Below are 18,502 nucleotides of genomic sequence, written 5' to 3' on the forward strand. Positions count from 1 at the left end.
CTCGGCCTGGCCTGCACCCTCTCACAATCCGGGACCCCTTGGGGGGGGTTGGAAAGCCAATTTTGGCCCAATCCTGCAGGCCAGACCAAGGGACTCCATTAGTACACAAATCTGTGCACCAGGTCTCTAGTATAGAATAAGCTATTGTCTCAGATGTCACCCAGGCACCAATCCCTCAACTGTTCCAGAAATCATTTTTTAATGTGCTCTAATTTTTTTTTCTGCTGACTTCGGGTTTAGTTTGTTTTTGTTTTCTAGTTCCTTATATGGTAAAGTTAAATTGTTGATTTGGGATTTTTCTTTTCTTTAATGTAAGCATATATATATTGAAGTCCATTGAAGTCCCCCTGGATTCCTTCATTCTGTTTTTGAGTTCCTTTCTGTTTTCTTGAGGTCTTCTTCTCATACAGGTCATGTCTTGCAAGTCTATGTTTGGGTTCATTTTTCTTTGCATAATCCAAGGGATCATCCTATATAATAAAAGCATAATATGCAAATTGACTGAACAGCAGAACGACTGGTCAGTAGGGAGCGGGTTTGGTGAGCAGACAGCGCCAGGCCAGCCAAGGCACGTGCCAGCAGGCAGAGGGAGGGGACAGCGATCAGGGGGTGGCAGTGACCAGCGGTGGCAAAGGGGCGATCCATCAGTTGGACAATCCCTTAGAGCTCCCGACTGTGAGATGGCACAGGCCAAGATGAGGGATACCCGAGTGTACGAGTTTTCATGCACCAGGCCTCTAGTATACACACACACACACACACACACAAATTTCACCCTCAGTACTTTCACTATATCCCATATTTTGGTTTGTTGTGTTTTCATTTTCATTTATCTCTAAGTATTTTCTAATTTCCCTTATGACTTTTCTTTGATCCATAAAATGTGTTGCATCATTTCCACTATTTTGTTAATTTCCCAGTCTTATTTACTTCTAACTTCATATTGTCAGAGAAAATACTGTGTATATCTTTTCAAAGCTACTGAGATTTAATTTGTGACCTAACATATGGTCTATCCTGGAAAATGTCCCATGTGTACTGGAGAAGAATGTGTATGCTGCTGCTGTTGGGTGGAATGTTCGTATGTGTCTGATAGATCTAGTTCATTTATTAAATTAAGCTCCCTATTTTCTTTCTTATCTTCTGTCTGCTTCTTCTATCCATTGTTGTGAGTGGGGTATTGAAGCCGGCAATTATTATTGTAGAACTGTTTCTCTTTCAATTCTGTCAGTTTTTGCTTCATCATATATTTTGACTAGAGGTCCGGTGCACGAAATTCATGCATGGGTAGGGTCCCTAGGCCTGGCCGATGATCAGGGCTAATCAGGGCCTTTTGGCTGCCAGCTGGGGCCTCCCTTCCCCAGCTGCCAACTGCCGGCTGGGGCCTTCCTTAGTTCCACACCGCCCCCTGGTGGTCAGTGCATATCATAGCAAGCAATCAGCCTCCTGGTGGAACTCCTATGGGGACAATTTGCATATTAGGCTATCTTCTTGCTATATTTAGTTCTTCTTTGTCTCTGGTAACTTTTGAGTTTAAAGTCTACTTTATCTGATATTAGTATGACTAATTCTGCTCCCTTTTGGTGACTATTTCTAGAGAATACCTTTCTCCATCCTTTCACTTTCAACCTATTTGTGCCTTTGGATATCAAGTGAATCTCTTGATGATATTTTGTTAGCTCATTATGCCAGTCTCTGTCTTTTAATTGAAGAGTTTAATACATTTACATTTAAAGTAAATATTGATAAGGAGGGACAAACTTCTGTCATGTTTTGTTTTCTAGATGTTATATAGCTTTTTTGTCACTCATTTTCTGTACTCTTTTTTGTTAAATTTTTTTGTAGTAAAATGTTTTAATTTCCTTTTGTATATATTCTATAGCTATTTTCTTTGCGGTTGCCATAAGAATTACATTTAACATCCTAAAAGTATAATATCTCATTTGAATTTCTAGCAGCTTAACTTCAATAACAAAATTTTATAGCTCCATCCCTACGCCTTTTGTTTTTCTCACATAAAAGTTCTTAGTTTATTAATCTTCTGAAAAATCTGCACAATCACCCCAGATCAAGTCATTTAAGAATCTACTCCTTCTGTTGTCCCATCTCCAGCTCCCTTTGCCAGCACCAACGTTGGCCATTGAAGTCCCCCTGGATGCCTTCATTCTTTTTTTGCATTCCTTTCTCTGTTTTCTTGAAGTCTTCTTCTTCCCATACAGGTCATGTCTTGCATGTCTATGTTTGGGTTCATTTTTCTTTGCATTATCCAAGGGATCACAAATCATGCCAAAGACAGTTGTCTTGCCACCACCAAAATGGGTTCTGAATCCAAACACAAAGATGACATCTGGAGTGGTCTTATATACTTTGGCTAGTTTTCCCTAAATTTCTACCTTGAGTACTGTTGCCTTCCCAGGGTGAAGGATATCAAGGACCATTTGTTTCTGCTAAAGTAGTCTGTTGGTCATGAATGTCCTAGTCCAGATAGTTACTGTGTCATTCATGATAAGAGTTTCATCCCCTTTTGGTTGATGATGTCACAAAATTACATCTTTCTACAGTGAAACCCACAAACATAAACTAATTCTTCTAAATGCATTAGTCTCCTAAATTATGTAGAAGACAAGACCTGCAGTTACAAATCACTTACAGTAATATTAGCTTTTACATTACTAAGTTTTTCTTTGTTTTTTAAGTTGTAGAAAAAAGTAGTTACAAACTACTGTTACAATAATACTAGCTATGCAATTGCCTATGCATTTACTTTCATTTAGATCTTTATATGTCTACATGGCTTTGAGATGCTGTCAAGGTGAATGAATCACTTCACATTGTAGTACTCTGTGAGCAGTTCTTGCTGGGCATGTCTAGCGGTCATGAACTACCTCACTTTTCATCTGGGAATATCTTGACTTCTCCCTCACTATTAAGGACAGTTTTGCTGGATATACAACGCTTGGCTGACTTTTGTTGTTTTGTTTTAGCACTCTGAATATATTAGCCCAGTCCTCTGGTCTCCAAAGTTTCTGATGAGAAATCTGAAGACAATCTTATTGAGGATTCCCTGTATGTAATAATTCACCTCTCTTCCTGCTTTCAAGACTTGTTCTCTTTTGAAAGTTTGATTATGTTTCTTGGTGTAGGTCCTTTAAAATTTTAATTGGAGTTTGTTCAGTTTCATGTATGTTTATATTTGTATCTATCATCAAATTGAAGAAGTTTTCAGCCATTTCTTCAAATATTCTCTTCCCCTTTCTCTTTCTTCTTTTTCTGGGACTTCCATGATATATATATATTGGTCCTTTTGATTGTGTTCCATGGGTCTTTTAAGCTCTATTAGTTTTTCTTCAACCTTTTTTCTGTTCCTCAGCCTTGAAAATTTCAATAGTTTTACCTTCAAGTTCACTGATTCTTTCTTTTAATTGTTCAAATTGGTCTTTCAATCCTAGTAAAGTTTTCATTGTAGTTTTCTGATCAAGAATTTCTTCTTGGTTTATTTTTATGTTTTTTTTGTCTGATATTTTCATTTTGTTCACACATTCTTTTCTTGATTTTCTCCACATCTTCCTTTAGTTCTTGCATCTTAAGACAATTGTTTTAGATCTTTGTCTAATATATTTGTCATTAAGTCTTTTTCTTAATGGACAGATTCTGTTTATTTTTTCATTTGAATGGGGCCATATGTTCCTATTTCTTTGTATGCCTTATGATTTTTTTAAACACATCTAATAATGTATTAACTGAAAATCAGATACTCCTCCCCAATGTTTTGTTGCTTTTTGTTTTTTTCACTTATTTTTATTGTTGTCAGCTGTCTCTTTGTCAAGAATAGGCCAGAGGTGTAAACTTGTTTTTCTCATGTCCTTTCTGAGTAAACAGTGGGTATGCAGCCACCTTCTAATTTCCTCCATATGTGTGGTTATGTTTGAATGTCAAAGTCTTTCATATCTGGCTCCTGAAAGGAAAAAAGCAAAAACTGAGGTGGGTGGAGGAGGGCACAGCCCATTAAGTCTCCCACTAGTCACTTCAGCTAGAGGAGGGGCTTGCAACAAGGGGAGAGGTACAACAACAGCGGCTGCCAATCTCTTTGCCTGCACCTTTGTGATCAGAAGTAGCCATCAATGATGGGAGCACAGATCCCTAATAGTTAGGACAGGGTCCCTTTTCCATCCTAGCTCCCACGCTGTGTGCAAGCTGCTGAACACTGCCTGCCATGCAGCTGGGGGTAGTGGAGGGGTAGCTGCTACTGTGCCAAGAGCTGGAATTGACCAAAATTAACCAGTTTACCAGTCTTTCCCTGGAAGTTGTAAGCCTTTAACAGACTCAAGTTCCAAAATAATTATATCATTACTGGTGTTATTTTAACCATATTTTCTGTGACTGATCTCAAGAAAACTTTAGTTATGAAACCATGTGGTCAATATGTTATAAAAATACATATTTATTGTTTCAATGTTCTTACATAATACAGATACCTAGTCATATACTTAGTCTTCATGTTAAATATAAACAAACAAGAACTAAACAAATCAGCAAAACTGCTGGAAAATCCCTCCAAACCATGAACCCTTATAAAAATGCAGAGAGGATGAGATGATCTTACTTTAAGTCACCATGCTCTGAAGATTAACTGCAGCCAAATGTGAGTGTGTAAAGAAGCAAAAACAAAGTGATGTGAAAGTATACAGTGAGCTGGGCAAGTCAAATGGCTCCATGAACATTTCGGCAAAGTGTCATCTTTGTGTAACAAAGATCAGGAGCTTGACCTCAAACTATAGAGTAATTTCAAAGCAATACCAGGACAGCATGGCCAGAAGACTTGGTAGTCACATGACTTCAGAACATGAGTTCCCAAGGGCCCACCGATGAGGAATACCTCCTCTTTACTCTAAAAGCCTGTCCCAGAGCCCTAACTCAAAACCAGGTTACTAAAAATGACTAAGGATCAGCACCTGTCTTGAAAATCCACAACTGTAGCGATACTACATGTGTACATTTAATACCTGGAGAACTCTTGCTGCATTTCAGAACAGAAAATTTTGAATGTTAACCTCAAGAGAAAGTTATGATATTTTGGCTAAATTACCCAGGTCAGGACTGGCCTGACGTGTCTTCCCTATAAAAGTTGAGATCTAAGTCCGTGAGCGACAGGAGACACAGTTTCCTTTGTCTTTTCTCACGGGGTGCACTGGTGCAGGGGCCTTTCCTTGTCACAAGTCTCCCGCGGTCCTCTTCAGGCTGGAGCAATGGAAACAGCTGGTGGGATGATCCCAAGAACTCACCACACCCAAATCCCACACACAGGCATAGTTCAGCCCCAACAGTTTGTATGCCCTGCTAGGACACAGCTCCGTGCCAGCAGTGCAGGATGGGACAGCCTATGATGGCCACCAGACACCCAATCTCTGAGTGCAATGGCAAAGATGACCATCACCACTTCCCAGAAGGTATCCCACACTGAATTCCATGGTGGGTCAATTACGAGGCTCTGTGGCCTGGGGGCTCCGGACCGTGGACATGAGGTGGGACTTGTAGGTTTTGCTCAGGCCGGTCATCCAGAACTTGAGTAGTTTGACGTTGTCCTCCTCAGACGCTCCGAGGATACTCAGGAGCTTCTGCGTGTCCTCTTTGGGCCGACTGTCCACCTTGGTGAATTTGAAAAGGACCTTCACTTTGCTGCAGAAAACCAAACAAAACACTCAGATGCCACAGCACAATCACTGAGCTCTGGTCTGCAAGCAGTGCTGGAATTCAAACCCTCAGAAGGGACAGCACAGCAGGGCCGCAGACCACCTGCAACCTTAGGGTCTCTAGTTTGCCCTCAGTGACAGCCTTGGGTAGTATGGTTGGTGTATCAAAATGGAAAAAAAGGAGAAAAAAAAATTTTCCCTTAAATTCATGAAAGAATCTGGTTGATCCTAAGCTTCACTGTATTATTTGAAATCAGGATAATGTTTTACTAATTAAATTTGACAAAAAATTACTAAGAAGGCAGGAGGAAATAAAGTAACTTGCTTCAGTAAAACAGAAATACCTATTTATCTGACTTTCAGATTTTTAAAGTTAATTAAGCAGCAAAAATAAATGCTTCCCTTGGAGGCAGGTGTCACCCTGTCTCAGAGGAGCAGCCTGAAGCTTGGGGCACCAGGTCATTTGCATGGTGTCACCCAGCCAATATATTCGTAGCGGAGCTGGTGACTGAACTCGCTCTTAACTGCTCTCAGGTAGCCACAGCCTCACCTCCTTCTCTGAAAACAGCTTCTGGTTCTCCTTTAGCAGACACATTGCTGCCGGCAATCCAGCCCTCTCATCAGCAACGAACGCCCCAGGAGTGCAGTGGCCAGTACTTACTTCATCCATTCTTCTTTGAGGCAGATGAGGCACTGGTCAACCACATCCACAGACAGATTCTGGTTGGTTAGAGCAGCTTCCATCTTATTCAGAATGGTCGGTCCCACTGGGAACAGGGAGGGGCACAGCAGGCGGGGGAGGAGGGTTAGCCCAGGAGGGGAGGCGCACTCCCTCTCCCAATCTCGTGGTGCAGGCGCCACCCAGAAGCACCCACCTCGGTCTGCAGCCACAGCACTCCCACTGGTCACCATGAACTCGTACTTGCTCAGAGACTGGTCGTCCTCACACCCAGCCGGGGGGAGGCTGGAGGGAGCGGCTGTGTGGACCTCCACTACGACAGCAAATTCTGCAGCAATACAAACGCATTGCTCCCGGGAGCGTCCTCCACTCGGCAGCAAGCCCACCTCTGCCTGCTGCTCAAATCACCTGATCACCCAGAGATAACCCGTCTCCAGAGATGAACACTTGGGCATTTAAAACTTTCTGTGGTTTATTTGTAAACAGTTAAGATTTAACTTTGTTAGACTAACACAATATTATTTTACAATAATACTAATTATATACCTCAATTTCCATACTACTAAACAGCCCCATGACCACTAGAGAGAGGTGCCACAATTCCCCCATTCCGTAGACAGGGAAACGGACTCGGAAGCCAAGTGACTCACCTGAAGCCACTAGAAGTGGTAAGATTTTAAGCCCATCCTGAAACCTGAGCCTGCGTTCTGAATCGGACCCAGGACAGAGGCCCAGCCTCGGTGCTGAATGGAGGCTGCTCAGGGCTGCGGAGGCCAGCCGCTCTGCCACTGCCCCGCCCACCACCCGAGAAGGTTGCCCCTCGTTGGTGTTGGAAGCCCCGGCCGCCTTGGCAGCTGCGATGGCACCCAGGCTGACTCCTGAGCTTCCTAAACCCAAAGTGAGGGGTGCTAATTAGCTTCTTGGTAGTAAGCTTGCGGGCGCTGCGGGCGGAGCTGGCTGAGCAATGGATGCGGAAGATGCAAATAAAAGGGGAGCATCTGAGATCATGCTCCCCAGCATGTCCTCAGTTTTGGCTCAAATAAGCTCGTTTTAAAAAAGACATGTAAAAGGAAGAAACACTTGGAGGGAACAAGGAAGTGTGACAACATGAGAGAGCAAAGGAGCCCACGAGACGCACGGACCATGAAGACGGCTGTCGCAGCCCAGCCAGCCCCCAGCTCGGCGGCATCCCTGACTCACCTGCCCAGACGCAACTACAGTCCTTTGACAGCCACTGGCTGTTCCCACTCCCAGACTGCGGCCTGCCCCCAACTGAGAACCATGCCCTGTAAGCCACCCTGACTATGAAGCTGTCCAGTCCAAACCTCATCCATTTTCAAGGCAGAAAACAAAGGCCCAATGGCACTGGGAAAGCTGGTCCTGCAATGGGGGTACCCCCTGCTCCCAAGGCCGGCAGGCGACATTCTCGAACGCACAGCGAAGGCCCGGCCCACGTCTAAGCCCTGGGCGCTGGGCCTCAGGTGAGGAGAGCACGCACCTGAGGAGAGCACGTGGGTGGGGATCTGCACGTGGGGGCTGAGCCCCAGGAAGTTGCAGCGGTAGGCCTCCTCGTACTGGCTGCTGTAAGGGATGATGCGCACACAGCCCACGGGCAGCATGGTCTGGAGAGGAGAGAGGGACTCAGAACCCACAGCAGATGGAACACCCTGGCACTGCCTGTCTCCATCACCACCTTCCAGGACCCTCCGCAGCGCCATCCAAAGTCTCCCTCCTCCCTGGTCACTCAGACCCCTGGGTGTCTCCTGGCCATTGGTCAGGTGTAGCTCATGCTGCCTCTTGCTTTATGGTGCTAATTCCTATATAATTCTTGTATTGCTCAGATAGCGGTCTCTTCCCGCACCCAACGAAGAGATTCCATGCTTTCTGAGAGATCGGCATATTCACTTTGTGCCTCACAGGCCTACGCGGCAGACAGCAGGCATTCACACTTTCTAGTGACTCAAACACATGAGCGCCAAACCCGGGCCGTGGCACCCATCGCACCTCTGGGATGGGACAGTGTGCTGCCCCTGCACCACCCCATCGGACTGTTGCGCAGAGGCAGTGCGGCGACCCAGGGCTGCTGCCACAGCAGCTGTGACCACCCCATGGCTTCTGCAAGTGACTCAGGGAATGAGGACGGGAGAGAGGGTCATTAGTTCTCAATCTATCAGGAAGCACAGACTCCTTCCACTAGAAATAAAAGCCATAAATAACTGTCATATTTAATAGTGGAGGGAAACATGGATCTCAGGAAGGAGGATCAGTGCACACTAACAATCACACCCAACAAATACTGTCCTGTTATAGAACAAGGAAGGACAGAAGACACCCTTACCCGGAGAACTTCAAACGCTGACAGGACAAGGTCTGTGTCCCTGCTTTTCCAGATCACCTGGTTTCCCATGAGAACGTGCCAGGCCAACATGCGAAAAGACGAGGCACCCAGGACCTGAAAAACAGAGCTCGGTGCTCTCTGCCCTGCATGTGCATTCTGTCCAACGGATGCTACTTGTGTGTCCATCTAGACCAGCCGTGGGCAAACTACGGCCCACGGGCTGGATCCGGCCCGTTTGAAATGAATAAAACTATTGAAAAAAAAGACCGTACCCTTTTATGCAATGATGTTTACTTTGAATTTATATTAGTTCACACAAACACTCCATCCATGCTTTTGTTCCGGCCCTCCGGTCTAGTTTAAGAACCCATTGTGGCCCTCGAGTCAAAAAGTTTGTCCACCCCTGATCTAGAACCTTCTCTGTACAGTCACGGAAGGCAGGTCAGAGAAGAAGCCACTTAGCTTCTCGGGGAGGCTGACTGGCTTGCCCAGGTCAGAAGGCAGACAGTAGTCCCCTGATTTGTACCTAAAATCAGATCCTAAAACTTGCACATTTTATAAGATCTTTTTCTCATTTTCATTTTCAAAGCCTTGAAGCAGAAAAAGTATTAGCAACATTTGCCTTCTCTAGCTGCACGCTTTGCTTTGCTGAACCACTTGAAAGCAAGTGGCAGGTTTCAGGGCACTGCAGGCCCAGGAAGAGCAGGGTCTCCACAGCCCTCACTCCACACCCAGACGCCGCCGACGTGGCAAACCCAGCATCCAGAGCCAGCCTGCTCCAGCCAGCACTCCTCCCACCAGGCCTGTCCCCGCCACGCCGCTCCCTGCCCTGCCCACACTGCTCTCATCCAGACCAGCCCCCCCGCCCCTCCACCACCGTTTTTAATCTTCTCAAGGATATGCTGTTTGTTTTAGTTACTGCTTTTGTAGAGAGAGAAACCTCCATTTGCTGTTTCACTGGTGGGTTCCTGCAGGTGCCCTGACGGGCATGGACCCACAGCCACCAAGGAGGTTGGTGGTTACTCCTCACCACCCATCCCTGCGGGTCTTGAACACCATGAGCCCCAAGGACCAAGTGTGCTGGAGGGGATGAGGGGGTGGGGACGCGGCTCTGGCCCTCTGCTGCCTACCTGTCTCATGTGCCGAAGGGACTGAAAGACGGACAGCTTTCGAGGCTGCCAGCTCTCACAGTCTGAGAGCGAGGAGGAACCTGTGGGGCATTTGGTCAGCTCCCGCCCTTCCACACCCTCTGGCAAGACAGAGGCTTTTTCCTCTTCAGCCTCCGAGTTGTCCCAGCTTTCTGATTCCTCTTCTAAATCTGCAGGATGGACAACAAAGACAGCTATGAAGCCTGCCGCCCCCTGGACTCCCCCACTTCCTGGCTGCGATGGTCTCCTTGTGTGACCACTTCAGCCCAAGGCCCCTCATGGTTAAGCTACTAGAGGCCGTGGATTGCTGATTGGGGCCAGCCATCTCAACTACTCTTTACTATTGTTAATTCTCACCCAAGAACATTTTTCCCATTGATTTTTAGAGAGCAGAACAGAGGGGGGAGGAGGAGAGAGAGACACATCGATGTGAGAGACACATCGATTGGTTGCCTCCCACACACACCGACCAGGGCTGGGGATGGAACTTGCAACCCAGGTACGTGCTCTTAATGGGGAATCAAACCCATGACCCTCCGTGCACAGGCCAAAGCTCTATCCACTGAGCACACCGGCAGGGCTATACTACTCTTACCCCACGAGCCTTGCGGTGGCTGGGAGGGCCCAGAGCCTCACTGCGTTGCCAGGCATCTGCAGAACTGCGCGGTTCCCACAGGGGAAAGGTCACGCAAACGGCACGGAGGACAGAGCCTGGCTGCCTGAGCTCCTCCACGGCTAGGACTACTCCAGGGGCTTCCTCACCTCCTCACCCTTTCACCCTCAATACCATCCTCCTCATTTTAAAGATAAAGAAATGTCTGTTATTTCAATTAGTCTTCATACAATCCTCACCTGGTGAGGCCCTCGGGGAGGGCTGTGCCCAGCACATGGAACAGAGCAGAAGGCAGGCCCTGCAGATGGGTCAGCCGCCCCCAGAGCCTGTGCTCTGAGCCTCCTGTGACCAGAACACAGACCAGGATGTGACAGAAGCCCTGGAAGGTTGTCCAGATGCACGGGGCTCTCTGTGCAAGGAACTCTCACCATCTTCACTAGCCTGGAAACTTACAATCACTACAATAATGGACACTCTAGGCCCAGCCTGGCCATGACTGCGAAGTTTTCTCTCTTCTGAGTACCTTCTGCTCTCGCGGAAACTATTTGCTTTTCCCTACTCAGGAGAGGGTTTGCGTGCAAGCGTGTGGAAGTCATCTGACTGCAGGAGAGGCCTTGCGACAGCTCCAGTGTTTTAAGGTCAATTATCTGCCATTGCAGCACACCAGCACGGCTAGCAACAAGCTACACACACGCACCACAGTGGGATCTACCCACCACGCCACTGAGACTGTAGACCTCAATCACCAAGCGAAGGCCCTCTGGAGGAAAGCACAGCTGGGCGGGCGGGGGTTCCCGGGGAGTTCCTGAGCGCACGGGCCCTGCGCCCAGACACGAAGAGCTGACCCCACAACTGAGAGGGCGGCCCAGAGACAGTGAAGCAGGAACCCTGGCCCAGCGGCTGCACAGCTCTGTGTTGCTAGCAAGCAGAGTACGAGAATCTGGAGAGGCCAAGCACGTGGTTAACGATAAAACAGGGACAAGAGAGCTTCCCATCGGCCAATCCTTACACAGCCCGACAGGGGCTTTTCCCGGCTGCCTGGGTCACAGACGCTCCTGGACTGTCCAGGAGGATGAGACAGGAAATCAAGACAGGAGCGCGTGGGCTACAGGGCAAGCCTCTCTGAGAGGCTCCTCGTGGGCTTACCCCAGGCCCCCGGTCAGCTCTCTGCCGGCCTGGAGGAGGCCGCTGGCTGGGATGGCCCCAAGGCCGCGTGGGCAGAGGGCGCCCGCTTACCCGCGAGCTTCTCCATCTGGACCAAGGTGTCCTCGGTGGGCGCGCCCTCCAGAAGCTTCTCCGTCAGCCGGCTGCCGCACGCCTTCAGGAGCCTGAGAACAGAGCCCTCATGTCTCTCATCAGGAGAAAGCTGAACCCGAAGCCCCTCAAGCCTCTCGCTCTAACCCCCAGTTTGTAGAAAACAGTGCAAAAGAAACCAGTGGCCCAGCTCCCCCAACAAAAGGCACAGGGAAAGCAGGGCCGGAGACACTATTCCAGATAAGAGGTTTACAACAATCCACACACTGCGTGTGACCCAATTCAAAAGTCACTTGTGAGGCAAAACAGGGAAAGTGAATGTGGACTGGGCTGGATGGTACTAAGAAATTAGTCCATTTTCTCGGATATGATCATGGTTTTGCAGCTGAAATGATACAATTGACATTTGCTGTAAAAAACTGTAGGAAAGTGAGGGGCACATGAAAAAGCAGATGCTGACAGCGGCCAAAGCTGGACGACAGGGATGCCACGTGCACGGTGCTGTTCATTCTACTCTGAGCCGCTTAGGAACGTCCCACATAGAAGTGACCTTTAAGAGCCAGCGGGGATGGATGTGGGAGGGGGATTCGCAGGTCTTGGGAGCTGCACCCAAGGGCCCCCCTCTGAGCTCCTCACCCACCAAGACCTTAGACAATGAGCCCTAGACTTCACACTGACGGCACAGGAATGAGTATGTGGGGGGTCTTCGGAGGATCTTGCAATGGAGGGACTGAAACAATCGGTGGCCAGAGGACAAACAGTGGTCACTTCAAATCACAAACCCACAGACGCTCCTCCCTTCCAAAACGCTCCTCTCCTCCACCGAGGCTGGCCTCGGGGACACAGCACATTCCTAACCAACAGCGGGACACAGCCGTGTGGGCTGCGGCTGGTCAGGACCTTGCGTATTCCACCCCCTGCTCTCCTTGGTCGCTCACTCTGAGGGAAGTCAGCTCGTCTGTCCGCACCGCGAGGGGCTGAGGCCTCCTGCCCACAGCCAGCACCCCCGTGCCAGCCCCGTGAGGGAGCCAAACTGGATGGCGGAAACCTCCTTAGAACCTGAGCCGGACTGGCCAGCTGAGCCTCTCTCCACTCCTGACCCACGGAAGGTGTGGGAGGTAAATGCTCATCACTGGCTACAAAGAAGGGAGAAGATCCCTTTTCTTGGAATGCGACTATCTTTTTAAAAAAATGTATTTCTACTGATTTCAGAGAGAAGGAAAAGGGAGGGATAGAAGCATCAATGAGAGAGAATTACTGATTGGCTGCCTCCCGCACACCTTCCATTAGGGATCGGGGGTGTGTGTCCTGACTGGGAATTGAACCGTGACCTCCTGGTTCATAGGTAGACACTCAACCACGGGCCACACCGGCCGGGCCTAGCTTTTTTTTAGAGGACATTTATCAAGGCTGGGGACAGCGAAATGAAGGGCCTAGGATAGAAGCAACAGGAGAGGGACTCGCTGGGGAAATGAGCCTCAGCTGGGCTGCTTGGGCTCAGTAAGAAGTCCGAGAAAAGGGGGCCTGAGGATAGGGCCAGTGGTCAGCCTGAAACGAGCTGGGAGCAGCCACTGCCCACTGGCCGCTGGCTGCAAGTCTCCTGGGGGCCCTTAGAGTTTAGGAAGGGCGCCTGTGGGGAAGAAGAGGGAAGGGAAAGGCACAGGCGTGCTCCTGGGAGTGTGCACGCTGGGACTAGCATTCAGAAACATCACTGGGAAGGGAGCTCTACAGGACACGTCCTGCACCCTCTCAGGGAGAACCGGGTCCAGGTCAGTGCTCAGTACACTGCATACCACGGAGGCACCAACACTGCTCTCCCCGAAGTCTTCCCTGCTCTCTCCAGAGCTGCTGAAAGACCTGCGGCCTCCTTACCACGCAAAGGAGGTGTGTAGGCACGCCCAGAGGTTGTCATCGCTGGTCAAGGAGGTGAGCGACCGGGCGGCGTTGCCATTCCTCTGGTGCAGGAATGGGGTGAAGGCTGTGTTCATCCTCTGGGCACGCTGTGGGCACCCGAACTGCTCCGCCTCAAACACCTGCAACACAGAGGAGGGAGCCCTGTACCCGAGCCCAGCAGCCAAGCAGCCATGGGCTCCCAGCCAGCATCCCGATGCTGCCCTGAAGCCTGTCCCCACCCCACGCAGAGCACAGAGCGCCAGTCTCGTGATTCCGAAAGAAGGGTCTGCTCCCCAGCTGTCGGGACACCCCTGCCTCTCCTACGAAGGCCTTCTGGGGCGCTGGAGAGACACTGAGGCAGCAGGCGTGCTCACGGCCACAACTGTCATGCTCCACATCTGTCCAGTCCTCCCACTCCAGGCACAGGGAGGGCTCATCACACAGAGCATGTGGGAGGACATGTGACCAGCACCCTCACTTCCTTCGAGCAGGCAAACAAGCAACATGGCTGTCGGGACCCTACAGCAAGCAGATCCCCCCAGTCCCTGCAATGGACAAGCAACCTGAGCCAGAGAAAAACTGTTGCCAGGCATCACCTGGCCAGCCCGGAGGTGCAATGCCAGCTGGGGGTGGTGGGTCTGCAGCCTGGTTAGTGACCAGGCCTTTGCAATGGAGGCCAGAGGACAAAGACATCAGATGAAGCCAGGTCTGACTGCAGCCAAGAAGCCAGAGCTGAACCAGAGCAGGACATCAGAGACCAGAAAAGCAACCAGACTGACTGGCCGACTGCCGGGCCTCCAGCCACAACTCCGACCCTGCGGCCAGGAAACAATTCACTAGCAGACAGAGCAGCCACGGCAGGACCACTGCGCACACCCCGCCGCCGGCTCCCCCATCGGGGCCACCTTGAGCGCCTTGCCCTGGAGCTCATCGATGATCCCGCGGATCTTCCCGAGCAGGAAGGGCCAGGAGTTGATGAGGTAGATGCGGTCCATCATGATGGTGATGATGCTGTACCAGCGCTGGAAGCCGCGGGCCAGGCTATCTTTGATGAAGAAGGTGTGGCTGAACACAAACCCGTGCTGCTCGTCCCCGAAGAAGATAGGGCCCTCACGGCCAGGGCAGACCTGCGCAAAGACAGTCCTCGCCTTGCTTCCAGGACAGAGTCAGCCTCCCGCTCAGATCCCCTTTCTGCACCATCAGCCACGTTAATCGTGGGGAAGGAAAGAGGAGGGAATGCGAGGAAAACTGCTCCCATCTCCTCCTGGGACCCAACTGATTGTTATCATGGAGTGCAAGGGCCAGCCAAGTAGGCTCATTACATTTTCTACCTTGAGCCCTAAGTAACTCCTGCACAAATAAATCTATCCCAGACTCCTATCTGCCAACATCACTCTAAACACACTGGAGAGCGGCAGGTGAGACAGCCACTGCAGAGCCCATGTGATAAAACGTGCTGCATTTGTAGGAGGACTCGGGTCCCATGACAGCCATGCTCCCTGTAAACACAACCCCTTTGGGCATGATCACCTGCCAGCTAGCAGGTTGGGAGCAGAATAGCAAGAGGCAGGAAAGAGCCAAAGGTGGGCGCACCAAACAGTAAGTGAGCCCTGAGAGTGGGGGCTCAGTGGTCTGACCAAGGGGGCATAGTGACAGGAAGTCTCAGTTACTGGATTATGAATTCTTCCTGAGAGATAAAAAACCTAAAAGCTAAGACTGAAACTCAACAGCAGCAGCCACATGGTTTAGAAACAATGGACTCCCTCTTCAGGAGGATCTGAGAGCCCACGATGATGGAGGGTACATGCCCTAGAAATATCCCATGCGTAGAAATTAGAAATGTGTCCATTAAGAATGAACAAATAACCAAAGTTTGGTGCTTCAAGTGATAAGTTAGCAGCCACTTAGAAGCCACTAGCCCAGCACAGTGTGTTTTGGATTGTGGAGAAGGGGGCCCCTGGGGTGGATTGTGGAGAAGGGGCCCCTGGGGTAGATTGTGGAGAAGGGGCCCCCGTAGCCACGTCCCGTCCCCACCCCCCTCATCCCCCCGGCCCGGCTCAGCGTCTGCCTGTGGCTTCTCTATAGGACTGACTCCTGTCTTCCTTCCCATAGCCCCCTGGGCCTGTTCAGGGAATCCTGGGGTACATGAGATCCCCTAAAACAGCCACCCCTCCCACACCGCAGTGCCCACCTCACAGCTCAGGCTGCGCACGCAGGCCTGGCGGACAATGCTGAAGAGCTGGGGGTGGCTGGGGTGCTGATGGCTGACATATTTAATCGAAGTCTCTTTATCGTGGCTCAGGTACCCAGGATGCCCCACAGCAAGTGACCGGCAGCCCTGCCCACGAGAAGGAAAAGAAAACCAGTTAGTCGGGAAGCAGGCACCATGCTTTCTTGCCCTGTGCAGAGCTGAAGTGGAGACTCCATACAGTCCTAACTGCATGCCAGTTACACTTCCCTGAGGATTTCGCTGTTTCCTGATGAGGACACCCAGGATGCAAAGACCACAAAGGTTTACAGGGTACGAGTAACAGATCCAACATACTGAGCACTTACGTAGCAGGTATTAAGAAAGCTCTACGGCTCTGGCCGGTGTTCTCAGTGGTTAGAGAGTCAGCCCACGCACCAAAGGGTCACCGGTTTGATTCCTGGTCAAGGGCATGTACCTGGGTTGCAGATTCAATCTCCAGCCCCAGTCAGGGCATGTGGGAGAGGCAACCAATCGATGTGTCTCTCTCACTTCGATGTTTCTCTCCCCCATCCCTTCCACTCTCTCTAAAAATCAATGGGAAAAATATCCTTGGGTGAGGATTAACAACAACAAAAAGCTCCACACACATTATCTCTTTAATCCAAAGACCAGCCTTATGAGGAAATTAGTGAGACTGCCCATCATACAGAAGGGACAACTGAGGCTCACAGCTGCGATTGGCGCATAGTGCGCTGTGCTGGCCTCTGTCCTTGGTGCTGACACAGCCACTTGGCAGGAGTCTCAGGAAGAGGCCACAGGTATCAGCATCCGTGTGAGCCAGAATCCAACCCTGCCTCTGATGGCAGGCCCAACCCAGGTCCCTCACGTGAAGAAGTGACCTGGCGAGGGAACTTAACTCCGCTTCCCAGAGCTCACAAAGCAGCACACAGGAGCCCCAGGACGCCGCGAGGAGGAAGCGCCGAGAACACCAGCCAGAGAGAATCGGAGCCCGGGATGGGCCAATGTGGGCACGAGTGTGAACAGAGCATGTGGTGGGGAGGCTGAACGGCAAATGGGATGGTGGTGGCGACAGTCTGCTGGCACAGGGCGGGCTGAAAGGCTGAGGCCAGGACGAAAGGAACGAGCTAGGACATAAAAGCAGCCAACTCCCTCCATGGGGAACGTGCACACACCACTGGAGACCACACTCCTGCGAGGCCCATCCACCGCACCACGGCCCCTGCTGCCCCCAGGAGGCCTCCAGCACGAACGTGCGTCCTGGAGGGAGAGAAACGGCCCAGCCCCCGACACTTGCCTCGCACATGTCCGACTTCTTGGGTCCTGGGCTGCTGGACTCCGTGCTGGCCCCTTCCGCTGGGCTGTGCGTGCAGATGCCACTGCTCATCTGGATGCCACCCTCCTCCTCCTTGGCCTGCTCCCCCTGGCCAGGGCTGTCCCCAGCCCCCTTCGGAAGAGGGGCGTGCAGAACCTCCGTGCAAAAGAGAGTGCGGGGGCCGTGGAGCTCACAGAAGTGGCAGAGGGTGACGATGGCGTTCATGGTGCCCTGGAGACAGCACGGCCTGTGCTGGGGAGGAGGGAAGGCCATCAGCTGCCTGTGTGCTCACACCACACACAGACCCATCAGCAACTCTGGAGCCTGGGACTGGGCAGGTATCGCCAGGGGCTTCCCATCCGGCAGAGGTGGCCACCCAGCAGGCAGCACCAGCCGAGCACCTACCCTGTGCCAGCACTGTCCTTGGTGCAGGGAGAACAAGACAGTCCCTGCCACGAGGAGTTACAGCCAACAGGAGGGAAAAGACTTCAGCGATCACATAGACAGCCCTCAGGCAGAGTGCTGAGGCCACAGCACAGAGGGCAGTGCCGAGGGAGCTCGGCCTTGGGGGAGGAGGGGCATGTGAGCAGCTGCCTCCCCTGCACGAGGCACTCGGAGGGTCTGCACGGGGTCCTGGCCGAGCCGCACCAGAGAGGATGTGGTCTCGGACAAGGGCTCCTCAGCAAGCCCCGAAGGAACAGCGGGCAGGGAGCCAGGGGCTGAGGCGGGCACGGCTGGGGGTGAGTGTTGGCAAAGCTGAGGGAACAAGGGCAGAAAACCAGGAGGAAGAAGATGTTAGGGACCTTTCATGCCATGGCAAGACCCTGAACTTCTCTGGCAGAGATCAGAGCTTTGGCTGGGTTCTGCTAAGAAACATGATAAACATGAACTCTGAGTCGTGCCTGCGAAGCCTCCCAGGGGAGACGGTGACGGCAGAGGGAGCATGGGCTAGAGCTGAGCAGGGGGTCAGGCTGGTGGGGCCAGGGGCACCTCGATGGGGCCCAGAGCCCTCCCAGAGCCTCGATGTGAAAGGAGGGAGAGCTGAACAGGGTGACAGATAATGGCAGGCAGTGAGGTGAACGCCAGTGTCACCTGGAGACCAAGTGAGCACCGTGGGAATCGTGAGGAGCAGAGGCCGGGGGGAGGCCGTGGAGGGTGGGCCCGGCACACAGCGGAGGGCTGGGCTTAAGCAGCTTGTTCATCTTAAGGGAGGGGAGCGGGATGTGAGTGCAGACCGTGTCCGCTAGTCGGAAGAACCAGGCAGGGCTGAAGGAGGCTGTCCACTGGGCTGGCAGGCAGAGGCGGTTTGGAAAGGAGAATACAGGCACAAAGCACGGAGGAGGGACAGTGACGGCGCTGACAG

The 18,502-nt window shown here is 51.2% G+C and overlaps 1 protein-coding gene and 1 pseudogene across 1 annotated transcript; both read right to left on the minus strand.

Moving 5' to 3' along the window:
* Positions 1–1,820: 1,820 nt before the first annotated feature.
* LOC107184708 lies at positions 1,821–3,443 on the minus strand (annotated as a pseudogene).
* Positions 3,444–4,421: 978 nt separating this feature from the next.
* Positions 4,422–17,420, minus strand: FLCN (folliculin). Its single transcript, XM_006773952.2, has 11 exons — positions 17,122–17,420; positions 15,807–15,953; positions 14,521–14,742; positions 13,595–13,755; positions 11,705–11,796; positions 9,838–10,025; positions 8,708–8,821; positions 7,868–7,991; positions 6,566–6,697; positions 6,352–6,457; positions 4,422–5,676 (listed from the first exon to the last, which is right to left on the minus strand). Exons 1-11 carry the CDS (start codon positions 17,410–17,412, stop codon positions 5,475–5,477), a joined length of 1,779 nt encoding a protein of 592 aa, XP_006774015.1. The 5' UTR covers positions 17,413–17,420; the 3' UTR covers positions 4,422–5,474.
* Between the last annotated feature and the right edge of the window lie 1,082 nt (positions 17,421–18,502).

This window comes from Myotis davidii, unplaced genomic scaffold, assembly GCF_000327345.1.
Source record: "Myotis davidii unplaced genomic scaffold, ASM32734v1 scaffold207, whole genome shotgun sequence".
Classification (NCBI taxonomy): Eukaryota; Metazoa; Chordata; class Mammalia; order Chiroptera; family Vespertilionidae; genus Myotis; species Myotis davidii.